The sequence below is a fragment of the Scophthalmus maximus genome, chromosome 4, assembly GCF_022379125.1.
Source record: "Scophthalmus maximus strain ysfricsl-2021 chromosome 4, ASM2237912v1, whole genome shotgun sequence".
Classification (NCBI taxonomy): domain Eukaryota; kingdom Metazoa; phylum Chordata; class Actinopteri; order Pleuronectiformes; family Scophthalmidae; genus Scophthalmus; species Scophthalmus maximus.
The window spans coordinates 21,657,802-21,685,798 of NC_061518.1; the positions used below are offsets into that span (position 1 = coordinate 21,657,802).

The following is a 27,997-nucleotide window of genomic DNA, read 5'->3' on the forward strand; positions in this document are numbered from 1 at the left end:
ATAAAGGGGTCCCTGTGCTCTGGAGCTGAAGAAAACTGGGTGCCCTTGACTCCAGCACCCCTTAACCTGAAAGCAGAGAGCAGGTCAGCCTTTCACTGTGGCTCGATGGCTATCATGAATGGAACATTGTACCTACGAGAGACAAGAGCCTCCTAAATCCCAGGGCCACTCCCACTTTGGAGCGGAGAAGCTCGAGTGGGGATTGAGGGGGAGGTGGTTTCAGAGAAATGTTGAATAAAGATAATTTAGAAAATGGGCTGCAGCACAGTGCTGCCTCTGTGTCCCCCCTCTGCCCCTCCACACTCTCAACTCCCCGAGGCTGCTCGCCTCATGCTTGTTTTGGTTTTGCTCCCAGAATCTGGATGGGGAGGTGGGGTGGGGGTTTTAAAGGGGGGCTGGTTGGAGGATTTCAAGGTGTCTGGCGATGGTGAAAGCGGATTGGACCAGACACAGTCCAACTAAACTGGATGGCACCAGGCTCAACAGACAATTGCAAATGCTTGAGGATTCCTGTGGCTAGGGAAAAATCAGAAGCTGAGAAAGAACTACTCTCTCTGCCCGGAGATCTGTCCACCTGTTCACTCAAGTAACATTTCTAATTACTCCTCTGGTGTAGGTATATTTCAACACACAGACTAAAGAAGAGTGTTAGAAAAATCACAATGAGCACTTTTGTTTTCATTTTGAGAATTGAGTTGCTCCAGCCCCCAGATAGCAGATGGATGGATCGATTGAGAATAAAGTGGCAATTAAGTCAAATTAAATAAGCGGATCATTTTCCTTTTCATTTTGCATATCGAGAAGTCAAAATGTCGAAAATGAACTTTAAATTTCAAGATTAAAATTGAGCTATTTCGACTTTATTCTCAACATTTCGACTTGGCTTTCGACTCAAAATGTTCCTTCTCTCGTTTTTTCTTCTAATACTTGCTGAGAACAGCAGCAATGAGTCGTTGCTTTCGTCACTTCACCTTTTCACCTTTTGGATGTGAATTAAGTTACATTTGCAAAACGGGTTGACCTGTTAATTATGGAACAAGCCCCAAAAAACTTCTGGTCAGTAGCAAAGTTTTACGAATATACACAGAAGGCAAAAATTGGAGTCGACTGTTCACAGTAAACTCCGCAGGTTTCAGTTACAGTGACATCATCCATCCAAATATTAGAGAGTCAAACAGCCACATGCTGTGCTGCGCACTGTGGTGACACTCTGTGGCAAACATCCTTGCCACCCCGGGGTCACCCAACACACACCAGAACAACAGCCGCCCACCGGTAACTCTTTATGAAGAACACAACTCAAAACACACTTCAACTTTAACGCCGTGAGACCCGGCCGGCCACCTCCACCCTCACACACTCTGATTAGGAGCCTCAGCATGATGTCAACCAAATACATTATGACATAACAAAACATATGAATAACTATGTGGTTAGGGGCAGGTACATGCAGGTATGCAAATTATAGCCGCGTTTGTGTTCAACAATTTAGTGTATCTACTTCCCAAGCACCACTGAAGCATACGGTGATGGTCGAATCGTCCTTCCTTTCTACTATTCCTTGACCTCAGTGGAAAACGTAATTTCATATGTAACAGTAGCTTACATGATGACGTGCGTCTCTTCTGGGTCATATTCATACTCTTCTGCGTCTTCTATTTCTACTTCTGATTGAATTGTTTACGTCCGTGCATGGCGCGTCATGTTTAACATCGCTGTCACAAAGGAAGCTCCAGTGAGCCCTATGCTAAAGGAGATAGTGAAGGAAGCATTGAAGCTCCTTTCCTTTGCATTTAGAGAATACGAACAGCTCTCATCATGGCTGCTGATCTAATACTTCCGGGTCACGTCAAGATTTAGGAAACTTAGAAAACAATTTGACAATTCGACCTCACCCAGAGACTCGTACAGAGTCTCTGGGTGAGGTCGAATAGAACCTCGCTCCCTCGGTCTTGTCCCAGAGTCATTTGACCCGGGACTGAATGCCGATTAAACGTTTTCAAACTGCAGAACATACCGGGTGTAAGTGCGGAGGAGCTACAGTTTCACAGCTCTTGTGAACCAAAGACGTCAACAAAAATCCAGCTCCGTCCTTTAGAGGCTTGCTAGAGACACATTCTTGATCACATGTCTCACTTTGCTGACAGTTGAGCTCAAATCAAACCATGACACAACTTTAAGCTCGTAAACATTTTATTATAAAACTCCCCCATCCCACATGAAAAGACACTGCTCTGAGATGGTTACTGCTATGTACCGAAAACAAAGAAGGTTAGTTTTGACACCATTCCAACTGGCGGACACTCAACTGGACGGCTTCATTCCAAAAGTGAACAATACTAACAAAAACCATGTTTGTTTTTTATTACTTTCCCTTTTACAGCATGACATGGAACAGTAGAAGAGGTGACACTGAAAGGCCGCTGGTTTGAATCCCTGGACTACTGTAGAAACTTCGAGCCGGTCACATTAGCCCTGTTCACTGCACAGTAGCCTCACAGGAGCCTTAAGAGGGATTAGGGAACTGAATTAAATCACATTTCAATAATTCTGACCTTCATCTGTGTTTGTGCAAAATAGTTCAAACTGCACTTGGTGACAATCCTGCGTGCGGTAAGAGCTCCATGCGCGGCCGAACGCACCTCCGCTGAGGTTTAACAACACTCCTCAACTCGGTGAGTCACTAAGGTAGATCATCATATACCCAGATATACTTTCTCTCCTCGGTGAGCTTATCATGTCTCACTGGAACAGTTTTGCCCTCGAAACACAGTTTCTCTTGAAATGCGTCCGCACATGAGTCACAAAACCAAGCGGTGTGTCGGAACAGGTGGTCGTGTGGACAAACTTCAGGTATGATCTGTTCACACGTTCACACCGGCAGCGGACGGGTTTCCCTGGGTTGTTGCTTCAGCGTGAGAGCTGTGATAAAGACAGGGGTCTTTTAAAGGCGTGAGAGGGGGGAGGGCAGCAGAGAGGAGGATGGGGGGGGGGGGGGGTCCTCAGGAAAAGTTCAATAAAACAATCTGAAACAAGGGAGGGGCCCAGACAAGAGTGCTGCAGAGGCGCTTCAGTTCATTTAAGAACTTGATCTCACACCCTGGCCTGTCCTCTGCCTTGGCCCACAAATATTTGACGTGTGCTTTCGCCGCAACAATGCGGCGGCCCCCCGAAATGGAGAGCAGAGCAAACAGAGACTGTAAGGGTCCAATGTTTGTCTAAGGTCTTAATAAGGCCACACTCCCAAGTGGCACTGAAACCAGACCAAACAAACAGGGGGCTTTTTAAAAGGCACTCAACATGGCAGTGGCCTGCCAAAAAAAAGAAAGAAAGGGTCTGGTTGTGGTTCATTTCCTCTCATTATCACCTGGAAGTGTTTGTGACAACAGGCTTTCTTCTACTTGGCTAAAAAGTAAGCAGTCGCACCCACTACAAGGCCCTTACCAGGGAGCATGAGGACCACAAATCAGAAGAGCAGTATTCCTGAGTGAGATGTGCATGAAGATGAATCACTGTGTAAATTGCACAACTGTGGAAGCGCTACACAAATCACAAGTGTGCTCTCTTGTCTCAGTGCAACTAAAAGCTGGGATGGCAGGGAGTCCCGTGGGACAACGCTCCTCATCCAGCAGGCCCCGGGGTCGAGTTCCGCGGTGGCAGTAGACAATGCTGCGCCGAAGTGTCTTTGGGCAGGTCACTGAACCCCCCGCGAATCCCGGTGTTTCCAGTGGCCATCATCTCAGTCAAACATCCATGCCAGAGGAAGAAACAGGAGCGCCATGCAGCTGGAGACCCTCTGGGCAGAGGAGTGGTCGGTGTACACCTCCTCCCTGTCGTTCTTGGGGTCATAGTCCTCGTCCTCGTACAAGTCGTCCACATCCGGCTGGTCTGAAATGACGTTGTGGTCCCCAATGGAGCAGAGTTTGCTCATGTTCTCCTTGACCACCTCGCAGAAGGGCCTCTCCACCCCATCGCAGACGCAGCGGTTCAGCAGCTTGCCGTTGGGGATGAACAGCATCTGCTGGATGGTGGCTTTGCACTTGGAGGAGCACTTCCGGCCGTTGAACAGCTGCCCGCAGTATGACAGGTAGGCCGTGAGGGAGGTGTGGCAGTTGCTGTCCTCCTCGCAGCGCTGCCTGGCCTCCATGCAGCCGATCCCGCCGGCGTCGCCCGGGTGCCTGCGCGGGAGGCACGGCTCGATGGCGCGCTTGGCGCCGAGGCACTCCAGGTCCCGCGCGCACTCGCAGCTCTCCAGGTCCGGCCCGCTGCGGGTGTGGTTGAGCCGGATCAGCGCGTTGATGCAGTGGCTCGGACACTGCCTCCGCGTCGCCCTGAGGTTGCCCTCACACGCCGCCAGGTACTGGCTGTACGCGAGGTCGCACTCCGGCTCGTCGTGGCACCGGAGCAGCGCCTGCCAGCAGATGAGCTGCGCGTCGATGGCCACCAGCACCCACGGGAGAAGTGCCAGGGCGCCGCACCAACATGCCATGCTTGGATGGAGTTCTGGTTCGGTGACGTGCACTTTCTCCGCCAGCACATTAGTGTCGGGGCAATTCTCTCACACACACACACACACACACACACACACACACTCGATATCGCGCACTGAAGTTCACACACTTATTCCATACGAGGGTCGCTTTGTTTCCCCCCGCAACCAAACACGTTGTCGCCAGCGCAGTGAGGGGAAACGTCGAGCCGATCTTTTCTAGAAACGATCCACGAACTATTGCGCGTTGGTTGCCTGGTCGGCGCCGCGACACTGGGGGCCAGGGTCGGACTCGGGGAGATCATCCCCGGGAAGCATGTCCTGCTCAAGAGTGAGAAAGTAGTAAAACTAACAACCAAACAACTCCGATCCGCAGCCTCCGTCTGCTCCTGTCGCCGGCGGCGCAGTCCGTGGCGGGGCGGACACCGCGACGCGCCCGCGGGCTTTATCCCAAGCGAACGCGCAGCCGGACCGCGGCCGTGGTCCGCAGCTCACTTGGTACACTTGAACTCCTCTCCCTTGCCATGGTTGGTTGCGACTCCTCTTCCCAGCTGCACCACACGTATCACCCAGTGTCGTCGTCGTCGTCGTTGTCGTTTCTTTCCTCACTTGGAAGAGGGCTCTATCTGTCGCATGTCGTCCTCCCGCTCCGTGCGCCTTTGTCCCCCTTCTCTGCTGTTGCGCTTCACGGTCCGCCGAGCATCCCCCCCCACCCCCCACAACACCCCTCCTTCTGTCGAGAGAAAAAAAAGGGAAAGAAAGAAAAGTTTTCCTCCCCCCTCCTCCCCCGGTCTCTCTCATTTACAGCCCCGGCCGCCGATTGGTCGTCCTCGAGTAGTCGGTCGTGGGATCCGTCCCCGGGGCTCCGCGCGCACGAGTCCCGTCGGTGTGTGAGAGACGCGGGACGTTCTCACCCCGACGGCGCTGCTGGTGATGAACACGTTTAGAAGTTTGTCCTTGCGTGACACTCGGAATCCGTGTGGGCCCCTCTGCAGTCGCGGCAGAAGGGGCAAAACACGAGTGGGGGGGCGGGGGGGGGGACCTGCTTGCAGAACGCATTCCTTTGCAGGGAGCTCACATCTGCAACTTCACTCCTCCAATCTTCAGCGCGGCGAAACAAACCTGTTTCTTTTTAGCCATAAACTGGGCTCAAAGGAGGAGATGGGGGGGGGTCTCTGCGATGACCGTCGTCGTGGAGGGGTTCTCTCGTAAGGGTCGCTCCCCCCCACTCCCCTGCGCAGTGCGCTAAGCTCCGATTGACGGAGGAGAATGGGAGAGAATAGTATTTTCTGGCCCGTTTCACCCCAATTGTGGTCGATTGTCCACGCAGCGGCCCAGTGTCTCTCCGGGGCGGGGGTTGTTCACGCACTGCGGCCTGTGAATGGAGAGGGTTTCAGCATCAATATATTTTACAGCCATCCCCTTTCACGCAGCACTTGAGAACTACCAACAGCTCCGGCTTCCCTGCCATTCAAATGGTAACTAACTTTTTCTTTTTTCTTTTTTTTTCGCCAAACAACCCCCCCCCCCACTGGCTGTGCCAGTTTTACACCACAAAACCAGATGTATGCCCAACCTGAAATCTGTTATGTAAAGGAGATGCTTTGTTTTCCCTGTATGAAAATGCAAAGTGTTGATTATAAGGACATGCCATATATTTAGACCCTTTGTACCACATGTACAGCTGGAAGAAAAGAAAACAGAAACGCATGGTTGAATTACTGTATTATTGTTATATGCATCATCTATATAGCCACTTATTTACATATAAATATGTCTCTTATACGAAGGCTTTCGGCACACACTGGTGCATATGGGATATTTGTCTTGCTCTGCGTCTGCTGTCACATTATGGGAACGTCAACCCCCTTGTTAAAAGTTATACTGTTTACATCTTGTGCTAATACTTGACAACAGCATCCTATCTCTGAGCTGTCAATCATAATCCATCAGCTTCCTGATCAGTCACTCTGCAGCCTCCCTCTGGGATGATGCTGTACTCCTTACTGTATTTCTGTCTCCACCTGGTGTTCAAGCTTATGCGCATTTAACAACTCCGAAAAATGATCAAACAGAATATGAGGCTGCCCCCCCCCCCCCAAAATAAAATCACACAACACAGACAAAGCACATTATCCTAAAAATCTGTTTTATTGCATTTAAAACAAAAAAAGAAATCACTGAAATCCTTTCAGAGACAGAATGACAGAGATATTGTGAAACAAAGAACCAGACAAAGAATGATGAGGAACTGCGTGTCACGGCAGCCACTTCACGAAAGAAAAAGAATCGATTGCACAGGATGACAGCACAGACATTACATTTTTTTATATCACAATTGTTATTATTACGGCGTTATTGAATTATTATTTCAAGTCACACACACATACAAAGCAAGCAGTTTGCTTTATGGCTTCTGCTCCACCCAACAACGTTGTCTTATCGTCAAACATGACAGATAGCTTGATCATAAAAGGACTTATTGCAACTTTTCCTCTGCTTCATGATCATCATGAAATGTTACAAATATACTGTTCATCTATCACGTGACGATAACCACTGCACTGAAAATGTCTACATGTTGCCTCAGCTTTCCTTCAGCGGTAGTGTTGTAGCTACAGCAAGGAAATCACCACCGAGTTTAGAGGAAACAGGCGATATCCTTTATGCCCACATTTCCTCTCAAATAAAATATGTCAATAATTTATATTTGAAATGAAAACATTTTCTAATCTTTTTTCGGGGACGGGGGTCAGTTGGAATCAACAGGAATCAAAGTGGGGACAGATGTGCGATCAAAGCTGACATCAACCCTCCACACCACTGCCACATGAAATCAAACACTGGCAAAATGTTTATGAATGTTACACGACACCAACAACGCCCCCTCTGTAACTGCCCTCGCCTTCACGTACGACTGGCGAGGACACAGCAGAGGCCCGAACGCGGCGGTGACGCGACCACCGGCGCTCTCAGCCTCAGGACCAGGGTTCCACAAAGACACCACTTGACGCATCACGTCGTCTAAACAGCACAAAATGCACCAGCACAAAAACATCACCAGCGAGGGCGCGGGGGTCGGTCAGGTGGGGGACGGGGTCAAAGGTCACGCGACGGTCGACAACACCACGAGACCCAGCGAGGCGATGACAGCATAGCGAGCGACGGCCCGCTGTTGACATTATAGGCAAACAGGACATACATTTACATCTTACGCAACATAAATGTTTGTATGTGGATTTATACACACCACTTCAGTGACACAGTCGGACATATTGATGCCTTTTCCTTTGGAATGCAACTTCTAAAGCATTTACATTTCTCGTATCCGAGCAGCTTTTCGCTCTTTTTTTTGTCCCCCTGGACACGGCACAAAAACAGATTTACTCCCTAAATGTGGTTGGTATTGATGCCAGGTTAAATTTGGGAACAGAGTTATTTTACACACTTTTCTGTATTAGCTTATAAAATGCAGCAAACACTGTTTGGTTGACTGTATTTCAACTTGATAAAAACAGAAAGTCCCCGCAGGAGCAAACAAGAAGGCCCGTTTTTGTAAAACGTAGCTTACAGGGAGCTTGAAGCTGTGAAGGAGACAGCCTTGTGCGGACGTCCAAGGCACGCTGAAGTACGGAGAAAAGCTACAAACGCCTGTGTAATGATATGTTCAGGAAAATATTAAAACTAATGTTGAAAGGAGCTTTTGTCTGGGCACCAGGGCGCCAGCATTAGTAAGCTACTTACAACAACGATCAGCCTGGCTTGTTGCTCTAGATGAATATTGGCCATTTCAAGGTTTTGTGCTTTTGTACGTGAAATGTAAACAAATCCACAAATGGCTTGTTCATTTTATTCATCCTAAAATAAATTCTCCAATTCCCTGCATCCAACATAGCACACACATGTGACTTCCTGACATGGGTCAGCGTCAGTGTTGTGTATGTGTTTTTTCTCTTTCCAACAAAGCGGCGGATTTTACTGATGAGTGTTCTGTGAAATTCGCCGCTGCTCTGTGTGTTTGAAAGCAATAAAACACACACACACACACACACACACACACACACACACTCACACACTGAGACCTCTGCTGCAGGATCATATCGTGTTATCACAGGTCACATGAGGTTCAGACACACGGGGGGAGTTTGGGGACCGAAAGGATTTGATACACTGGATAACGTTTTCTCAGAGGAGGAGTTGTCCTGAATGCAGATATAATCTTGTCGGTTGAATCAATAGGAGGAGCCAAAGAACCGCAGGCTTTGAGAGTGCAACTCAGCGAATTTCAGTAAAAATATATGAATGACATTCACGACTTATAGGATATTTGAAGGGCAACGGGTACACTCGTCAAACTAGCTCGCTTAGATGACGCTATGGCAAAAAAAGCTAGTTTCCTTCTACTTAGTAGTATGAGCCCCAGATTGCAAAATATCAGCCGCCTCGTCTTTTACCCTCTTTTCGGCGGGGCGTCTTTCCAACTTTGCACGGCTAGAATAACTGTTATTATGTGGCTCTGCCAACTGACATTCCACAGAAGCAACAAGAATATTTCTATCTCTAGAGCAGCTCTGCCTCTGAAAAAAACAACAACTATTTGCACGAGTAAAACTCTGATCCTTTGGGGCGCAGAGTTGGCCACATCACATGAGACTGCAATTCTCCGTCTGCTTTTTCAGGTCTTCCAGTGTGGCCTGGGCTTTGTCTTTCAGCTGGTCGATGTCCACGTTCTGGATGTTGGACAGTTGGCCCAGCACCGACTGCTTGTGCGTCTCCTCCTGGTTGTCTTCAGCAATCATCTTGGCCAGCTCCGTGGGCAGCTCCACGTCGTCGCCCGCCTGCTGGATCTGGGTCTCATCTGTCTCATTCTGAGGTGGACACACAAGTCGGAAGACACACAGTAGACACACGCCCACACTGACACGGCCATAACACCACAACTTTCAAAGAAAAAGCTCCACAGTTTATCCCACCACAGTTTATAGACTACAAGAATAACCTGTACAAATGCCGGTGTGTGTTGTTACTTTTCTTTTGAAAAAAAAAAGCGGAGCTGGAGCAGTTTACCTTTGGTAATCGGTACTTTTCCCGGAAATGAGTTCTAACTGTAGCTCTCTCAGCTTTCTTCTGGGCAAACTGTGCTTCTCGTTCTTGTCTGCAAGAAAGGAGGGGGGGGGGGGGGGGGGGGATATTGTTTTTTCTGCAGAAGGTTCATGTCGCAATACCAATTTAGATCATCTCATACTTCCAACTACACTATATGACCAGATCAAGTGTGTGACATTGTTCGGCTTTGAAGTAACAACGTTCCCTCTGAGCACCACACATGATGAAAAAGGAGTTTTCCTCATCGTCCTTGCCATGTGCAGTTGCGTCTCTGCTTCGGCAGCATCGCAAGGGCTCTTGCTGGGCCGGGGCCCCGGAAGGCCTCGGAGCCGAGTATCACCATGCGTTTTCATCCTAACGCTGACGGCTGAGCGTGGAGCCAGCAGAAGGGGCGGAGCGGCGGCAGTGACGCCACGGGGACCAAAAAGCAGAAAGAGATGTCCTGCTCATGTTCAGGAGCCGCAGATGTAGCACTGCGTCAGCCCGACACTCATCTGAGGGATTTTGAGCCTTTTTGGGATGTGGTCTGCCAGAGGGGACCCACTAACTGCAGACCCACTGTCACAGCTCTCCCATGTCCATTCCAGTCAGATCCTGGACTCGACTCCTGACAGCTAAGAGTAAAAAGCAGAGCTTCACTGTGTTTTCATCCTCATCCCTAAATCCATAAAATATCAAAACACCTTCCTTATAGGCAAAGTCAGATGGATGGGTTGTAGAAGGGTGGAATATATGTTTCACCTCTTGGATTTTTCTTGCCTAATCTGCCCATTTTTGCAAAGAAATACATCCTTAGCAATGTTGAGGATTTTCCAGGCTTTAAAACCACTCATGTAAACAAGCCAGCCACGGTGCGTGATGCCCCCAGCAGAGGGCAGGCTGTAGGCTGCGGCGAGTTCTCACTCAAACATCACTCTGGAATATTTATGGCCGCAGTGTCATTCATAATCGTCCCCTCATGAATTGTTAAATACGCCGAAACGCCTCCACAACGTCGTGAGCCGACGACGTGTCGCGATGCCGAGCACACATGCTGCCGTGGCCTGGGGCCGAGCACGGCGTGATCACAGTGACAAAAGACCACTTTAGTTTTTATTTTATTACACACCCCAGATGATGTTCTTCAAAGCAAAGCCAGAGTGGCAGAGGATACGCTGTACGCCTACAAGGATCAACTGAGCAGCATAATCTAAAAGAGGACACGCACGCACACACACAAGCATTGTGTGCAAAGTGGCTGTGCCCAATGTGTCGGGGCAAGGTCACATCATCTGAGGACGCAGCATTCATGCCGCTGTCCGCGAGAGCCCGGGTTCACTTTGTATTAACGTGAGCAGGCCGAACACCAAACGTCACACGCGCAGCCCCGCGCGGCGCTCACTCACACAGCCAATGAGCAGAGCTCTTTGTCTTCCCCTCTCAAGGGCATCAGATGACCTGGCTTGTCGCTGTTGCCCGAGTGCTGAGGGTGATAAAACAAATGTTCACATGTGACATGCCACTGTGAGCAGTCGCCCCACAAAGCCGACCCCCACCGGCCCCCCCGAACCTTATATCCTGCTTTAATCTGAGCAGTATGGGCTCCTGTAGTGATCTACGCCCGTGTTTAGCACCTCTGACTAATAATTCACCTCCACCGAAGGTCACACTGTGACAGCAGAGCGTTAGGCATCTCGCCAAGACCTCCTGTGGAGCTTCATGCAGCATGAGTTAGGACACCACCTCCCACTATATTGCTTAAAATGACTGCACATGCTACTGGTGACACACTTTATAATCCCAGTCTACCATGAATTCTTTATCCCTTATTATTTTCTCTGCGGTAATTTATTTCATGACCAGGACGGAGAACATCTGATATGGGAAGCGGAGTCCTGCTGTAAGGGAGGCATTACACCAATCAATAGTGTAGTGTTATTGTCTGCAAACTCTTTCCCGCAGATGACCTTGTTGTTGTTTTAAATAGGCTCAGGAGATAAAGACCATTGAAAAAAATTGCAAATGATGGAAAAAAAGAGCATTAAGATAATTCACTTTTGCATGTCAGACACACGAGGAAGGAGTTAAATGAAAGAAGCGAGCACAAAAGAAGAGTGAAAAGGCTCACAGCTTAAATCCCATCTAAAACACCAGTTTATAAATATCATAGAGGCAATGCCTCTAAATTTTAAGATGTTTTTGGCTGCAATATAATAACATAAAATCACAACCATCTTGAGAAGCAACTTATGTATGAATGAAAGGCATCTAAGAGAGTAAAGCCAACATTAATTATTATTAGTTGCCCCCTCTAACAATATCCCCCCCCCCCACACACACACACACAATCTGCCTGATTATTTGGCCGCACGCACAGGAATGGGAACGTTTTTGGCCCCGGGCTCGAATCCCTGTAGACTATTGCACGGAAGAATGATTCCAGGAATCACAAATTAAAAAAAAAACGACTCTACACAAATTGCCCACGCCGAGGGACAGGCGAGCTCCCTGGGCGAGAACGAGCAGCTGTGCGCGGAGCGCTCGCGTTATGGCACTGATGCGTAAAGAGAAGGCGCGCGGCGCACTGGGAGCGCTCGGCTATTTACACACACAAACACATCGTTTAAATGTGCCTCGCTTCCACCGCTTCCCCGACACACACACACACACACACACACACACACACACACACACTGCACATTTCCATCACAATCTCACAACCACGAGCTTCCATCACCGCCTTACTTCTCCTCCTCTAACTGTTGCTGGTATTGTTCAAATTCCTCTTGGGTCATCCCCTGCGCGCCGGCGTCTGTTTTCTCCGCCTCGGGTTTCTCCTCCGTCAGCCCGCCCGTCAGGTTCTTCAGCTGTCCTCCCACCATGTGTTTCACCATGAAAGCCATGGCTGCGCACTCGGGAGCGTCCTCTCTCTCTCTCTGACGGCTGAGAAGTTGAGGGCTCGACGCGCTCTCGGAAAGAGCGGCGGAGGCGGATGGAAATCCGGACGCTGGAGTGGCGCTTAAACGCGACGCCTGGAGGATGTCGTTCGGGAGCAATGTCACTTTTTAAAAAGCTCGACGTGTGGATGAAACCGCGAACGAGAAAAAAAGAAAGAAGAAAAGATGGAAATTGCTCCAACGGCGCCCTCGGGTAGGTGGCAGCTTCAGCACCACTGGCAGTGGACAGCTCTGCGCCGTGAAGGATGGAGGGGAGCGGCTCGGTTATGAGTCAACAAGTTTGGCGGTGAACTCTGCCAATCCCGAGACTGCGTCCGCAGCCACCACTCCCTCCGCCCAATCCCAGGCACCGCCGGACTGGGTGTGCGCTCGCATGGCGCGCGTCGGCATCCCGGGCTGCACGGGATCCCGTGATTCGCCGTCTGATTATAACTCAGGAGGGAGTCGGACGGGACTCCGGGGTGGGGGTCGGGGGTGGGGTTGGGTGTGTGTGTGTGTGGGCGTGCGTGCACGAACGACACGTGACCAGCCTCAGTGTCCCCTGGCTGTTTTGGTGCCCCTGTCCCTTTCGGAGTTGTCTGCGCGCTGGAGCCTAATAGTTTGTCAACACACTAAGAGCTTTACTAATTGCAAATTAGTCAAATGGCCGTCGATGAACTCCGGGCATGGAGTACACTTATTGGCCTGATCCCCTAGAAATGATGAGTCTTCACTCCAAGGGTCTGTTTGATGCACATGTTCACGATGGAGCCTCGGCACATGTGCACGGGCGGCAACAGTAGCAGATACTCATCCTCCAGTCACATTGAATGCCCTTGCTATTATCCATCGCCCCTAACATTCAGAGACTGGAGCTGACATCCTAAAATTAGAAATGCTGTCTCTGGTGGCATCATATTCCTATAGTGACTCATGTATCTGTTGTATCCACGGGTACAGAGAGTTATGACATCAGCACCTTATGCCTATTAGACCTCCTATAGGAGTTTCTGTCCTCTCACGTTTCTGTGTTTGTGTGTCTTTGACGGGGTCGGCAGGGTGAAGAGCTCAACGTGTATCACCAGAAAAGATGATTTATGGAAAGGCTTGGGTACAACTGGTGACACTGTCAACTGAAAAGCCTCACTTCTAAAAATATGACCTGTGTGTCTGTGTGTGTGTGTGTGTGTGTGTGTGTGTGTGAAGGGTATTTTAAATCTCTCTCACTCTTCTCCTCCGGTGTGATTCTTGACATCCCAAAGTGCGAAAAAGGAAACTTTGATCACTAGTCAACAACAACTTCGGCGTCCTGATCCCCGCAGCAGCCTGACACCGAGCCTGGCCTACTTTTCTCAGTCCCCGTGGATCAGGAGAGACGCGGCGCGTCTCCGCGTCTTTTTTGTCGCAAGGCTTAGCGAGGCCTTGTTACAGCCTGTACCTGCCGCGCTCTAAAGCCGCCATCCCACTTCAAAGCATCCACCGGCAAATAGATGGGGAGACGTAACGCAGTGAACAAGATCAAAACTGTCATCTCTGTGAAATTGAATCAAAAGAAGGAATTTGCCTAACCAGCATGTTTCAACATCAATTTATATCCTGCTGCTTTTGATTTTTCACACCTATGGGATTCGTTTCCAGCCCAGGTCCCACTCCCTTTTTTTATGAGTTGTAACTGAGACCTGACTGCAGGTGCTCTACACCAGGAGGTTTGGAACCCAAGACGACCACCTTGATCCAAAATGTTAAGTGAGTCTCCTCAGAGGACCTCAGAGTTTCCTTATAGTTTTATGATGAGGATAAATACAGGGAAGAATGTCCTTTAAATTTAGGTCCCATTTATTGATTAACACATTAAGGGAACTTTGAATGTTAGTATGGTGGACATGCTGTTAGCTGGTTGTTGGCTGATGGTGGTATAAAACAGAGAAGTGTTAAGACTTTTTACTTTTAACTTAATTTGACAATCAGTGCACATAGATAGAAAACATGAAGAGTTCCACCTTCAACGAAGGTCGCCCTCAGGGGGCGGGAGATGTTCAGGGCCAACTTTCTTCCCTTTTTGGAAGACGGGTCCAGGGACGTGATTCATTGAAAAGAAAAGAGGCACCGATTTTTAAGTACACAAGTGATTAAAAGTGAATCTTGCACATTAAATTAAGGACATTGAACATGTAGAAAACCATCACATAATTTGGTTCTGTCAAATTGCACTCAGTCAACATTGCCTCACCACAAATGTCAAAATGGGCCCTGCATGTTTCTGATATCTAACAAATCTGATGCAAGAAATAAGACCGACTCTGTGCCGCCTTGTGACAGCTGTCTCGCAAAATTGTAATATTAAAGAGGATAGAATCAGCTGTTTCTCTTATATAAGTGGCATTGATGTGTAACACTCATGGTCAAATACAGAACAAAAACACTTCACAGTGCCTGGTGTAAAAATAGACTCATGTAAATGCTCCCTGGCTCCCGTTTGTGCTCGGTTCACTTTGCTGCCTTTTCTGTTTTGACTGATGACTCAACCTGCTGTGAGAATTAACAGTTCAGGTCTTTGCACTGCATACAGTATATGAAGCATATGTGCATGCGGAGGCCGCACACACAGAAGGCTGCAAAGGTCACACATGGCTGCGCATGAACCTGGCATGTTACTCTCACCTCCTGCACAAACATCTGTGTTCACGCTTCAGAATCACAACTATATGGTTTTCTTTTCTTCCTGCTTCAAAGTCAAACATCTAATTGAATAATGTAGAAAAATGACTCCAATGTGAAATTGATTATAAAGGAAAAAACGTAACAATGAGGATTGTACATTTGTGAGAGTAAATCTGGGCCTTGAATAAGAACATGAAGAAATTTCTGTGGAGAAAAAAAAAGGTTAAGTGTGTGTTGTGTGTGTTGTGGGCCGGGAGTGATTCACGTTGTGAGTCAACATCACCGAGAGCATCGCACTGGCTCCCGCCCAGTCACATTTCCAGCCCGGTTACTCTTGATCTTCTCGGATTAGGAGCCTGTGTGGGATCGGGAGAGATGGGCTTCTGCAGCCCAAACACACACTGATCCTCGGCACTTTACACTTACACTTTTGTTTCTTCTGACAAGGGATTAGACTCATCAAACCAACGGGCCCTGTAGCACACAATATCCACATCGAGGGAGTTCTTAAATTCGCACAGGCGGAGATGATGCCAGTAGCAAGGCACTGGGATGCCTGTTCTAAGGAGAGCAGTGTGTGTGTGTGTGTGTGTGTGTGTGTGTGTGTGTGTGTTTGTGGCGACCCCCTCATGAGATGACACAATATCACACTAATCCCATTAGAAGTGAAAAGTGCTCGGTGTACTCCAAGCGGGCTTCTGCATCAGGGAATCATTTGAGGCCAAATCGGAGATTCTACTGATTTGATGAGAGAGATTTATTCCCGCCTCTGTCAGGACCCGGCCAGAGATCGAGCGGACACCTGGGGTCACAGCAGAATGGCACCATATGGTGGTGAGCGCGTCACCCCAGTAGAGGTGGTTTGATGCCCCGCAGGTTGTCCAGGAGGCGTTGAACTGCACCGCTCGTCAAAATGGCAACTGTCCCCTAAGCTAACATCAACTGCTTCCACATGACCTGAATGTTATGGCCCTGGTCCAGAAGGGGATGAGGAGGGACCAGGTAAAGGTCACATATTTCACTCATTTCTGGTTTTGTTTTTGTTGGTGATTTTAAGTCACAAAAATCATCTCGATGTAGTTTTTACATCTCCTCTACAGGTCTGCCTTCTTAGTGTTAATAGTTTTATTAAGATTAAACCCATTCAATTTCACAGAGGGGCTCTGAATGAGTCTCTCTGCTCCGGAAAATAAAACAATATTTAAAGAAAGAAGTGATAAGTGATAACTGAAAACAGGGACCCAGACCAGGATTCAAATTACACACTGGCACGGTTGAACGTGTGGTAAGAAACTGCCAAGAGACACAGTCAGCGATGGAATTCACAATGTGCCGATCAAAAGTGAGGAAGATGAAAACTCAAATGTTCAGAGAATTGGCTGAAACGGACCAGTTTGCCTCCAAAAATGGCAAAACAGAACGGGACTGCGATGGAGAGTGTCTGAACTGTTGCCAGGCGTGAACTCGGTCACGCCACTTGCAGTCTGTCCTTTGCACACGCGCAAAATGCACAAAAAACTAAAAAACTCAATGATCACCTTTTACACGATACTGATTAAAATGACGACACGGTCTTGTTTCTGAGCTCTGCATCGCCCGAGACAGCAAAACACAAACCGCCTACAGCATGTCGATTGTCTCTTGAGCCGTAAGCAGCCCTGAGGTCGGCCATCACCCGACCTCGCCATACGGGGTCAAGAGGCGTTGTAGTGTGCTTTATCTGTGTTACTCTTACCACATTATTTTGACCACCTAATATGTATCGAATCAAATAATCATTAAAATAGCATTAACATTAGATTGACCATTATACAATATATTACAAATGGTTTCAACCTGACCCTTATTGACCTCTGGTAATTCTGTTCCACACTGTGCGTTATAACTGCTCTTCATTTTCTGCCGCCAACCTGTGAAACCACTTGTAAAGACGCTCCTGTCTCCATGTACGGTATGTATGCACCGCACTCGTACCAGTTATTAGCCCGCTCTGCTTCTGTCCGTTCAGATGCACCGACTCGCTTTAGCGTAAGCAGCTCTGGCGTCTGTAAACCCGCGCAAGCACCGGAGCTTTGTGCCGTGCCACAGTCTGTGAGATCGTCTCGTGTGCATGTCGGATAATAGAAAAAGGAGATTTCCCCCCCCCCCAACATTTAATCAAGTGGTTAGACGACCCTTTGCTGAGATCGCTAACATCCCTGCCTATCGAGCTTTTCTCACCCTTCATACTTCTTTTACACCTCTCCCTCGATGCTCTCACACACTCTCTGCCGTTGCCCTCTCCTAACCCTTCCTTCTTAACCCCCCCCCCCCCCCCCCACACACACACACACACACACACACACACACTCCTTCCTCGAATCCCTACCACCCTCCCTGCCATCCTCCCTCCCTCCATCCCCCATCTCCCCCTGCCTGATTTAGACCTCTTGCCTGAGAGGAACATCAGAGCACAATGGGTTAGTGCTGGCTGGGCTTAAATGGAATGAGGAAACCGGAAAATTTCTCTTTCATGAACAGATGCAAACAATTGGCAGTGAGTGTGAGGGTGAGCGGAGGAGAGGAGGACGAGATAAAGCCGGCCGGGACAGTAAGAGGAGTGAGACGAGGATACCGAGAGAGATGGCTGCCGAGGTGGCTGGAGATGGGTTGAAGGTCATCGGAGGGAAGGGAGGGGGGGTGACAGAGAATGATGGAGGTTTTTAATTCCGAAAGCCATTGTGACGACAAATTGTTTCCTGAGAGTTGTGGCCTAACAACACACTGGAGATAATCCAATGCTCGTGTATGTGGAGTTTTGTTTTTTCTTTCTTTTTGGGGGCAAGGTCCTCAATTTCCTAATACATTCAATAACAAACTGCTTTGAGTATCATATTAAGCTTTGGATGGATAATTTTGGAGACGCAGTCGTTTTCTAATTTCTCTACAACCACGGCCAGGAAGTAAATGTCCGTCAAATATGTGACGGATGTTCTCCGTGGTCGGTGCAGTTCGTCTGTGTCCTGTAAATGAGCCCATCCACATGACTCATCACATACAATGAACGCTGTACACTTCATATTTCCCATGATGCAGCATGCCACATTGTATCTATAGATCTTGCCATCCTGTCGTGACCATGAGGTCTGCCTGAAGCCTCCATCTGTTCCCTGTGTGTTGCAGAGTTACAGCTTCATCCGTGTCTCTCTCGTCACACACACACACACACACACACACACACACACACACACACACACACACACACACACACACACACACACACACACACACACACACACACACACACACACACACACACACACACACACATACACACACACACACACACACACACACACACACACACACACACACACACACACACACACACACACACAAATCTTGTAAACATCTTCTGGCAACTAGCTGCATTAGCAACCGCCGATGATGGTGTTCAGAGAGGACTCACGTTTTTATATGCTGCCAAAACACACACACACACACACACACGCGCAAAGGTTTATAAATATACATATTTATATATATATATATATATAAATATATATAAGCCTTCTCCCCTAATAGCACGATGAGAAGTTAAGTCTGTAACTCACTCCTTACTCCTGTGTCCCACTACAAACAAACGTACACCCACACACACACACACACAAACACACACACTATATGTACTCACTATGCTGACGTGACGGTTGAGTCACAGCAGAGCTCTGCCTGTTCTCAGTTCAAATAAACACAGTCTCGGTGTGTTTACACTATGAGCACCAACTCCCACAGTCTGACCTCAGACAGCCCACGCTCTGACCCGGCGTCACCCCGGCGTGCTCCCCCCAAAATGGTTGCATGCCAGGATTTGAAGCAAAAGGGGGCAGAAAAGAGAGAGAGAGAGCGTCCACTTGGGGAATGAATGTGGTTGTCTGCATTTGGCACCATTATGGCGAAGATGGGCCTCGTGCAGCCATCGCAGTCTGCCACACTGACCCAGCTCCCGCCAAAATGTCCTCACTGACCATGTGTGTGTGTGTGTGTGTGTGTGTGTGTGTGTGTGTGTGTGTGTGTTTGTTTGTTTGTTTGCACGGTCCCAGCGGATGCGACCGATCCGAGAACAGCTGAACCGCCGCAGACATGTGGCCTTGTGGAGTCGGGACAGATCAGAACGGGGGGCGGATGATGCCTGTATGTGGCGACGTGCGCGTTCGCACAGCAACGGCCCAACGCCAGTGCCGTCTCATGTGCTCTTATGAGCTATAAATGAATGATAAATAAATCCGGACGTTGTTTTCTCCAACTCTACGCTCTATGGGCGTATTAACAGCAGCTCGCGAATTGTGTATTTTAACGCTCTCTGGTTTTGTCGGGAAGAACGAACACGTTGACCCTTTCAACGATGACAAGCAAGGATTCACGGGGAAAAAAATAATGAAATGCTTATCTCCACCATGAAAGCATATTTTTTGTTCTCGTCATTTGCTAAATTTGGTCAAAAGATATTGTCTCTACTGTCAGTGGACACTGACATTTCAACGTTCTGACATGTGCTGTAACTAATAGCGTCCTCTGCCCCGCTCAAATAAACACACACTCGTCTTAGCTCGCCGTCACTGATGACCTCATCTGATCTCGGCCCGTCGCACATCACTGCCTCTGAATCCCCGTTATCCTTAGAGGCACACTCGCACACGCACACGCAGACACACACACACACACACAGTGATGAAGAGGAAGTATGAGTCAGTGTGTGTGTGTGCACGTGCAGTGGGCTGGGTGGAGGTGGGGCAAATCGTCCTCATCCTGTCACTTCCTCTGTTCCTCTGCCTGCTCAGGTTGTGGGACGCCTGTACGGGTAAACAACAGGCGACGGACACGGAACTGAAGGTTATAGATGTGCTGACCAACCTATTGGCAGCTCCTACACCACGAAAAAAAAAAGGAACCAGACCTTTTGTTTCTCCTTACTTTTTCAGAAAATAATAACCGACCAGGGCCTTTCTGTGTGGAGTTTGCACGTTCTCCAGGTACTGGGGTTTCCTCCCAGAGTCCAAAGACATGCAACCCAAGGTTCATTGGGCCCTTCCCATTAGCAGTCTCTGTGCGCCCCTCCACTCTGTGGGAGTATCATGCTTAAGAGAATATTATTTTCTTCATGTTAATTGAAATATTCCCGAGGTATTAGACGAGACAAAAACAAATATCTTAAAGCTACGAAATATAACATCTTAGTTTTAGTACATTGAGAAAATGGTTACTATCACGCATAATAAAAAGACAACTGACCAAGACTTCCTCAGAGAAAACCTCCACTATTTTTTGAAATACATAGCTCAGTCTCTCAACCAATGTATTCAGCCAATTATAACACTAATTACTGCACAAACACACAAAAAACTTGTAATTCCAGGCTTTCCACTCCCGACCCCGCCCGCCACCCTTGTCCCCCCGTCATCGGTCCCCCTTTGCCTCCCAGTGCTACGCCCCTGCCTGTAGGTGTGAGTGTGAGTGTGAATGGTTGTTTGTCTCTGTATGTCGGCCCTGTGATGGACTGGCGACCTGTCCAGGGTGAACCCCTCCTCTCCCCCAATGTCAGCTGGGATTGGCTCCAGCCCCTCGTTGACCCTCAAGAGACGAGATGATGTGATAACTCTGAACTCCGCCTCTCCTCTAACAGCCGCTGACCCAGTGCAGCGCGAGGGAGGAGTTACATACGGCTCTGTGTATTGGTAAATGTCTCTACCCAACCTCCCATGCCCCCTGCCCAACCAAGACGACATAAGGCCAGCTCTGATGAAACCCAGTGAAAACGGTTCACATGCTCTGCTGAATCAAGCCCTCCGCCCCCAAAGGCAAATTCATCATCTTCACCCCTGCTGGAGCACGAGCGCCCTTCCCCTTTCCTCCGTCAGACCTTCGTCCACCAAATTCAATTAACTCCGGCTCAATCGGAGCGTCTCTGTCACGGCTGAAGGCGAAGGTGAAGGTGAGCTCTCCAAGTAGGCCGTTGAAGTCAGGGCCGACCGGTGGAGTCGCCAGAGTTCCCGGAGGCCGGACAGGATGTGGGATTTATGTGACAAGCTGCCTGAAGACGTTAGCATTCCGGAGCGTCATGGACCTCACCGGGGCGATGGGCTCCTCGCCACGTGACACGAGACGGCCGCGCACCGACTGCGTTGATGCTTTTCACGCTCGCAGCCAGGAGAGAGTCCCGTCCGTCACGGCCTGTCCCCGCTAACTGTGCGACCCGTCACACTCCGGCACAACGCACCTGGCTGACACACCACAGGAAACGCTTCAGAGAACAAGACAAGACGCTTTGGCTGAGTTTCACAAAGGGGGAGAAGAAGAAGAACGGGATAAAAATCGTACAAAACCGTAATAAAGACAGGACTCAAGTCGACCAATGACATGCAGAGGGCGCAGCGCAGCACAAGATCATAAAGCGCACAGTAAATACTGAGAGATGAGAATGAGAAGTTTGGCCCCTCTGAAAGAAAGCGACTGTAAATACCTGAACCTGATCAACTGCAATGTTCACAGACATCCCGGATCAAAGCGTTGTAGAAACGTAATCTCCATTCAGTTACTTGTCGATTTGAATGTTGCGCAGCAGGGTCGTCCTCTTGAACCTGTTGTTTTAACACTCAGTCACAGGCAGACACAGGATGAACACGTACAGAGTAATGGTGTGCAGTACGGAGAAACGTCTTAATCTAGGCCATATATATTTGACACATCACAATATCATCAGAATTTCATGCATAAAAGAATCAGACCCCAATGTCTAAATATAACGGGGGGGGGGGGGGGGGGGGGGGCAGCAATCCCCCGCAGCACACCTGATTCCTCACCCACGCAGGACATGCGTGTCATTCCTTTGTGCTCTGCCAGCTGTATTTCTTTCTTTTTTTTTTGCTGCACATTCAGTTTTTTTTTCACACCAGTGTAACGTGACTGACGACAGCACTTTCACAGCACTTCCTTCGCACTTGTCAGTTTTGGTGACAGACACTCGTCGCTTCCTTTTCTCGCCATTTCCCCGAACGTTCTCCGGGTGTGTGAAGCTGACCCGCCTCCTGCCGTCCCTCCGTCAAGATACAAATTTGCTCTTATTTCAAATGGCACGCAGGACGAACAGCGTTGGAAGGCTGGATCAACACGCGACACAGGACCGATGATGTGCCGTGATGGTGATTTGACCTGTTGCCCGGAAATCGAGCTTTTATATTTGTAGCAGACGTCTGGTAGTTCTTACTACTCAAGACTCCTGTGGGACAACGAAGATGACGTTATGTGTTATAGGGGAAGCGTTCTGCAATAAGAGCCACCGTTTGTTGGGGATGAACAGAGAAAAACTGTGTGGAAAGTCAACGATGGCCCTCAAAGATTTTTTTACACATTCATAAAGTCCTGCGAAATCTCAGAAGAGAATTAGGCCCGAGCAGTGCAAGAAAAAAAGTCAAAATGGCAGCTCACATAGCCGTCAGTCCCTCCTTTAACTGGATTTGATGGTGTCGACCTTATTCTTGATATCTCAACTTTATCTTCCTCTGATTTGGTTCAACTTTAGTGCCGACATTTCCACTTCATCCTCGAGATAAAAAAGAATCCTTTTTTTCCATTCCTCATTCCTCATACTTGCTCCAAGAAACATTTGTATTTAAATCTCTCCCTAACATACAAACCCAGAGGATGTGAAATAGTCGTACTGGCAACCTGTCATTGTGAGTGTATGAATGTGGAACAAGTGGTACTTTACTATCGTCATTGTAAACATTATTCCCTCACTCAAACCGATGAAATGAACGACGACAGGCGCAAGTGTGCCATTGGAAAAATGACCTCCGGGCTCATTCAGGAGCTTTTTGCCCCGAGACACACACATCTTTCCTTCACCTATTTTAGGATTTCACCTCTGCAACAGCTGTAATTTTCATCTCCTTATAACCAGAGTAGAGTGACAGTGAACACTCTTGAGAGCCACGTGAGTCATGCGCGGCGCAGCTGCCCACGTCTGGGTGTGGGGTCGGATGAGTAATCCAGCTTGGACTGAGGCAGGAGGCGAGCCGCATGAAGCCCAGTCGCAGCGGAGTGGGGACATAATAAGCGCAGGATAAACACCCTGCTAATGCAGATCCAACGCCAGCGAAAGCTCAGAGGAGCCAGTCAGTCGCCTCGGTCAAAAATTTGCCGGCCGCGTGGCGCAGATTTGATCCCGTTTGGTGTTTGCACAGCTCGCTGTCTCAGTGAACTCCGGTCCTGATGGGATATTAACGAGACAGTGGTCGAGTACTGCAGCCAGCTGAGCAGGGGTCAAAACTCCTGACTCACTTCACCAGAATGTCAGAGTCGTGGCAGGAATAATCCGGCGCGGAGCGGAGCGGCTGAAGAGAGCACGCAGGCGGTGATGTCAAATTGGCCTCTGGCTGCGTGAACAGGGGAAAAAAAAAGGGTTTGCACGTAAGTCTTACATAAAGTGCATCAGCGGACTGAGGTCACTGCTGTCAGGGGTCAGATGGGAGCCAGCGCAAACCCCTCCGCCAATCACAGCGACGCATCCCACGTCCGACAGAGGGAGGAATCGTCCCCTATAGGTTACGATGTGGCGTGTCGATAAGGTACAGAGCGAGAAGCCGCTCATCCAGAACACTCCACAGTCACAACACTGCACTCCGCAGGGCCCTTCGCGAGTCCACCCACCACCACGAAACTCCACGTCTCAGAAGGGACAGACAGACAGAAATGTTTTGGAATTTGTTAGTAGATGAGATACGACAGATTCGAATGTCAGATTAGTCAATATTATAGTCAATAATTGAATCAATTGTTATGGCTTGAGTTATGTTTTGGTTTTACTTCCTGGAGTTACAGCTCGTGTGCGTGTGATTTGTCCCCTCCGCTTCCCGTCATCTACCTCCAACGCACCCTCAGTCCTGATACCCATCCCTCTGTCCAGATCACGGGCCACTGCAGTTTCTCAATGACCATCGCACGCCGTGAACGCATCGGCCAAACTCTTTGCCTTTTCTCTCTGTCTGTCATCCGGCTGCATTCAGCCACACGCTCGTACTTCCTGCCTGTGGATTCTAAGTTTCATTTTGTTTGCCAGCCTGACCTGGCCTTATCGCTTGGTCCAATCCATTTTTGAATTTTCGTAGCAAATCTGTTCTGAACGTACCTGTTCTGAACCTCAACTTGTGTCTTGTTCTGCCTCCACACTCCTGCCATGTCACCAGTCCGAACATGCATCAGTAGTTATAGTGGTATTTCACGCAGAAGATTTCTCTTGATAATTAATCATTATATTTCACAAAGTAATGAGGATATTAATAATCATGTAGTCATGCACTATTTACCACACACACACACACACACACACACACACACACACACACACACACACACACACACACACACACACACACACACACACACACACACACACACACACACACACACACACACACACACACACACACACACACAAAGGCAGTAGTGGTAGCACGCTGTGATGATCAGCGTCGTGATTTGAAGTTGCTGCTTATTTAGCGACCCCATTATCACAGTTTGCACACAAAGCATCTTCCAATAAAGCAGCGGCCACGCACAAGGCCCACGGAGCGGCGCAGGAGTACATCAGCGGTCATAATAGCTACTGAAGCAGGGGCCCATTAAACCATGAGAGCACAAAAGGGACGGAGTGAAAGGGTCAAGCGCTGCCCCGAGAGCAGCTCGTGTCCGACCTGCACGAGACGAGGCAACGGCACAACGAGTCGTCCACATGAACACAAGCTCTGCGAGGTTCCTCAACATAAAGGCTGCTGTGCGGAGAACAGCTCGCTCTGCTGCGGCCATGTGATTATACATGTCTGTTCACATGTGAGTTGCCACGATGCATCAACTTAATTAATGTGAATGTGCCCCGGAGCAGCCTGGGGTCATTCCTGCCCACGGTAGAGAGGCTGTTACATCACACACACACACACACATACACACACAACACAATACACACACACACACACACACACACACACACACACACACACACACACACACACACCACACACACACACACACACACACACACACACACACACACACACACACACACACACACACACACACACACAGAGCGGGAAAGGGAACACACACAGGGCTATTTGGAGACATTTCTCCTGCCTTTGTATCTGCCGTAATGTTCTCTTTGTGATATCCAAGACAAATCTCTCGTTGTATTTGTCGTAGCCGGTGATCCATGAGCCATTCCTGCCTTTTCTCTTCTATGTTTCCTTTCAGAGCAGCCTCGGTGGGGTGGTCTGAGCCGTGGAGCTGCAGCTGCTGCGCCACACACCGACTTCTGGCTGTATTCATTAAGCTCCTGTGTTTCTTGGAGGGCCCTGGCCAACAAGCCCGCACAGACGTCTGCCCCTCCTCTGGGCGTCTCCTCCCCCCTGCCCTCTGTGCCAGGCTACAGGGGCAAACCTTAGACCCCCCCCCCCCCATCATGGGTGTGCAGATGTTTTGTTAAATCTGCCTATCAATCGTCCAACCGTAGTCAAAGACTTATATTTTCTTCTTCCGAGACTAAATAATCCAGATCTTGGATGTCCCCAGGGCAACGCCCCCCCTCACCCGCCCCCAAAAAAGGCACCAAGAATGAAGCTGTGAACTTGCTGTTGTGACAAGCCTTTGGCAGCACGGTTTTATTTGGAGTCTACTAGGCATTTCACGAACCTTAGCATTACTCATGGTCGGCTGCGGTTCCTCGTGTGTCACAACGGTTCAGGGTCTGTCCTCTGCGGATGCGCGCTCCGCCCGCCCGCCCGCCGAAACAAAGCCCGGGTCGTTTGTGAGACGGAACATTCATTTGCGTTTCCTGAGACGGGGAATGTTCAGACGCCGTCTCCTCTTCATTACGTCACCTCAACTGTCACACCATGCGTGTCAGTGCGGACGCCCGTGCCCTTTTCCGCGCCCGCTTACGGGTTCCCGTGTTTCTGGAAGGCCCCTGCATGTTCTAATCAGGGTTCAGTGTCAAGTTTAGCACTCTCAAAATAAGTGGGATACAAGGATGCTTGTCTATAAAAAAAATAAAATAAAGGGATAAGAAACTCCCCCTTCCGACTGACAGCCAGCATGACGAGCCTTCAGTGTCAGACGGTTACTCAGACAGCGAGTGTCCATCAGAACTCACATCACTCGGCCCCTGCAGGACTGTCAGGCGAGGAGGTTCTTTCCGAGCTTCACGCGCCAGAGTCTCCGAGCGCTACTGAGATAACCCCTGAAAAAAACGATTTGAACAATTCAAAACCCCCAGTTTGGCAGATGGTTTCCTCTCCTATTAGCTCTGCTTTGGTCTCCACTCATGAGACAAATGTCTGGACCTTTAGCTGCTAAGTCATCCACCACACAGTACTCAGCGACACCGCTTGCGAGCTTTCATGCTGAAACGTCGCGGCCTCTTGGGCTACATCATACATCAATACCACCGAGTTTTAAACCTGAAACGATCTCTCCCAGAAAACGTCAAGAGCCCATCCACGTGCACTGAGCATGTGCGTACCGATGTCAACGGGAAGCAGGATGCCAACTCTGCAGTTGGTTACTTAGTTACAGGAAATACTTAGAGACGCCCTCCAGTCACATTTCAAAGTATATAAAGATAATCTGCTACGCCCTAATATTTTGTTTACCCCTCTGAAATGGGACTGGGAACCGTCCACTCTCTCTCCCTGTGGAGGGGGACAAGAGCAGGGATTTCTTCTCTTGGCGCGACGTGATGAGGTGGACGTGGTACTTAAAGTAAGCGTTTACCGCTCGTAGTCCAGTCGTGACTGATAAGATAAAATAGTCTAATTAAAAAATGTTAATAAGGCTCCACAGGGATGAGGGGAGCACCACAGTTGAGCAATAGATTTGCTGCTGTTAGCGACACTTTTCATATGAAAATGATCGCTATCGTTGTTAATCTGAGTTTATTGATTAGAGTTAAAAAAAAAAAAAAAAAAGCATCTCCAAAATTCGAACTGGGTGATATTACCTTCTTCTCTGATGTCATTTTTTCCCCTGTTGTCCCTTTCTTATGTTCCCGTCGTCGGCCGTGAAGAGGATAATGTAGGCTGGAAAGTGGCTACATGCAGGGCAGCCGTATCACAATGGTGGCTCCCAGGGGCCGCGGGGCCCTTCACCCTCTCCTCATTGGGATGTGTGTTGGCACAGTCGTCCCCCCCCACTGGCAACCGGCAGGCCGGGGGCCCGGGGTGGGGAGGGGAGGTGAAATGTCAGGAGCAAAATGCAAATTCATGCTGACAAGCGGTGCAGAAAACATGTTCTGTGCGACTCAGGGAACCTTGATATTTCACAAAGTCAAATGAACATGTCAGCCGATACTGCGGGGCAACTTTTGGGCTATTTAAAGAGGAGGTTGAGAAAGGCAGGCTGGTGTTACATCACAGGCAGCGGGGACAGTTTACGTGCAGCTCAGCGGACACGGCGCGCCTTTGTTGTGGTTGTTATCCTCCTCCTCCAGCCGCCCAGCCTCACTGTGTCTCACACATGGGCCGGTGGAGGAGACACACACACACACACACACACACACACACACACACACACACACACACACACACACACACACACACACACACACACACACACACACACACACACACACACACACACACACACACACACACACACACACACACACACACACACACACCGGTGCACATCAGCTTCGTCATTGCATCACCCGCCAGGTCTGCGTGTGTGTTATCTGTCTCCAGCTCCCCCAAACCACCGTGTGGCCAGCAGCTTGAGCTTCGTTTGGCAGCAGGACACC

At 49.1% G+C, this 27,997-nt stretch overlaps 2 protein-coding genes across 2 annotated transcripts; both read right to left on the reverse strand.

The window, feature by feature from the left end:
• Window positions 1-2,175: 2,175 nt before the first annotated feature.
• On the reverse strand, window positions 2,176-5,215 carry si:ch1073-459b3.2 (growth arrest-specific protein 1). Its single transcript, XM_035629258.2, has one exon. The coding sequence runs from the start codon at window positions 4,487-4,489 to the stop codon at window positions 3,740-3,742; it is 750 nt and encodes a 249-aa protein (XP_035485151.2). The 5' UTR covers window positions 4,490-5,215; the 3' UTR covers window positions 2,176-3,739.
• A 1,402-nt stretch (window positions 5,216-6,617) lies between these two features.
• Window positions 6,618-12,921, reverse strand: cplx3b (complexin 3b). Its single transcript, XM_035629371.2, has 3 exons — window positions 12,320-12,921; window positions 9,557-9,644; window positions 6,618-9,357 (listed from the first exon to the last, which is right to left on the reverse strand). Exons 1-3 carry the CDS (start codon window positions 12,475-12,477, stop codon window positions 9,133-9,135), a joined length of 471 nt encoding a protein of 156 aa, XP_035485264.1. The 5' UTR covers window positions 12,478-12,921; the 3' UTR covers window positions 6,618-9,132.
• Between the last annotated feature and the right edge of the window lie 15,076 nt (window positions 12,922-27,997).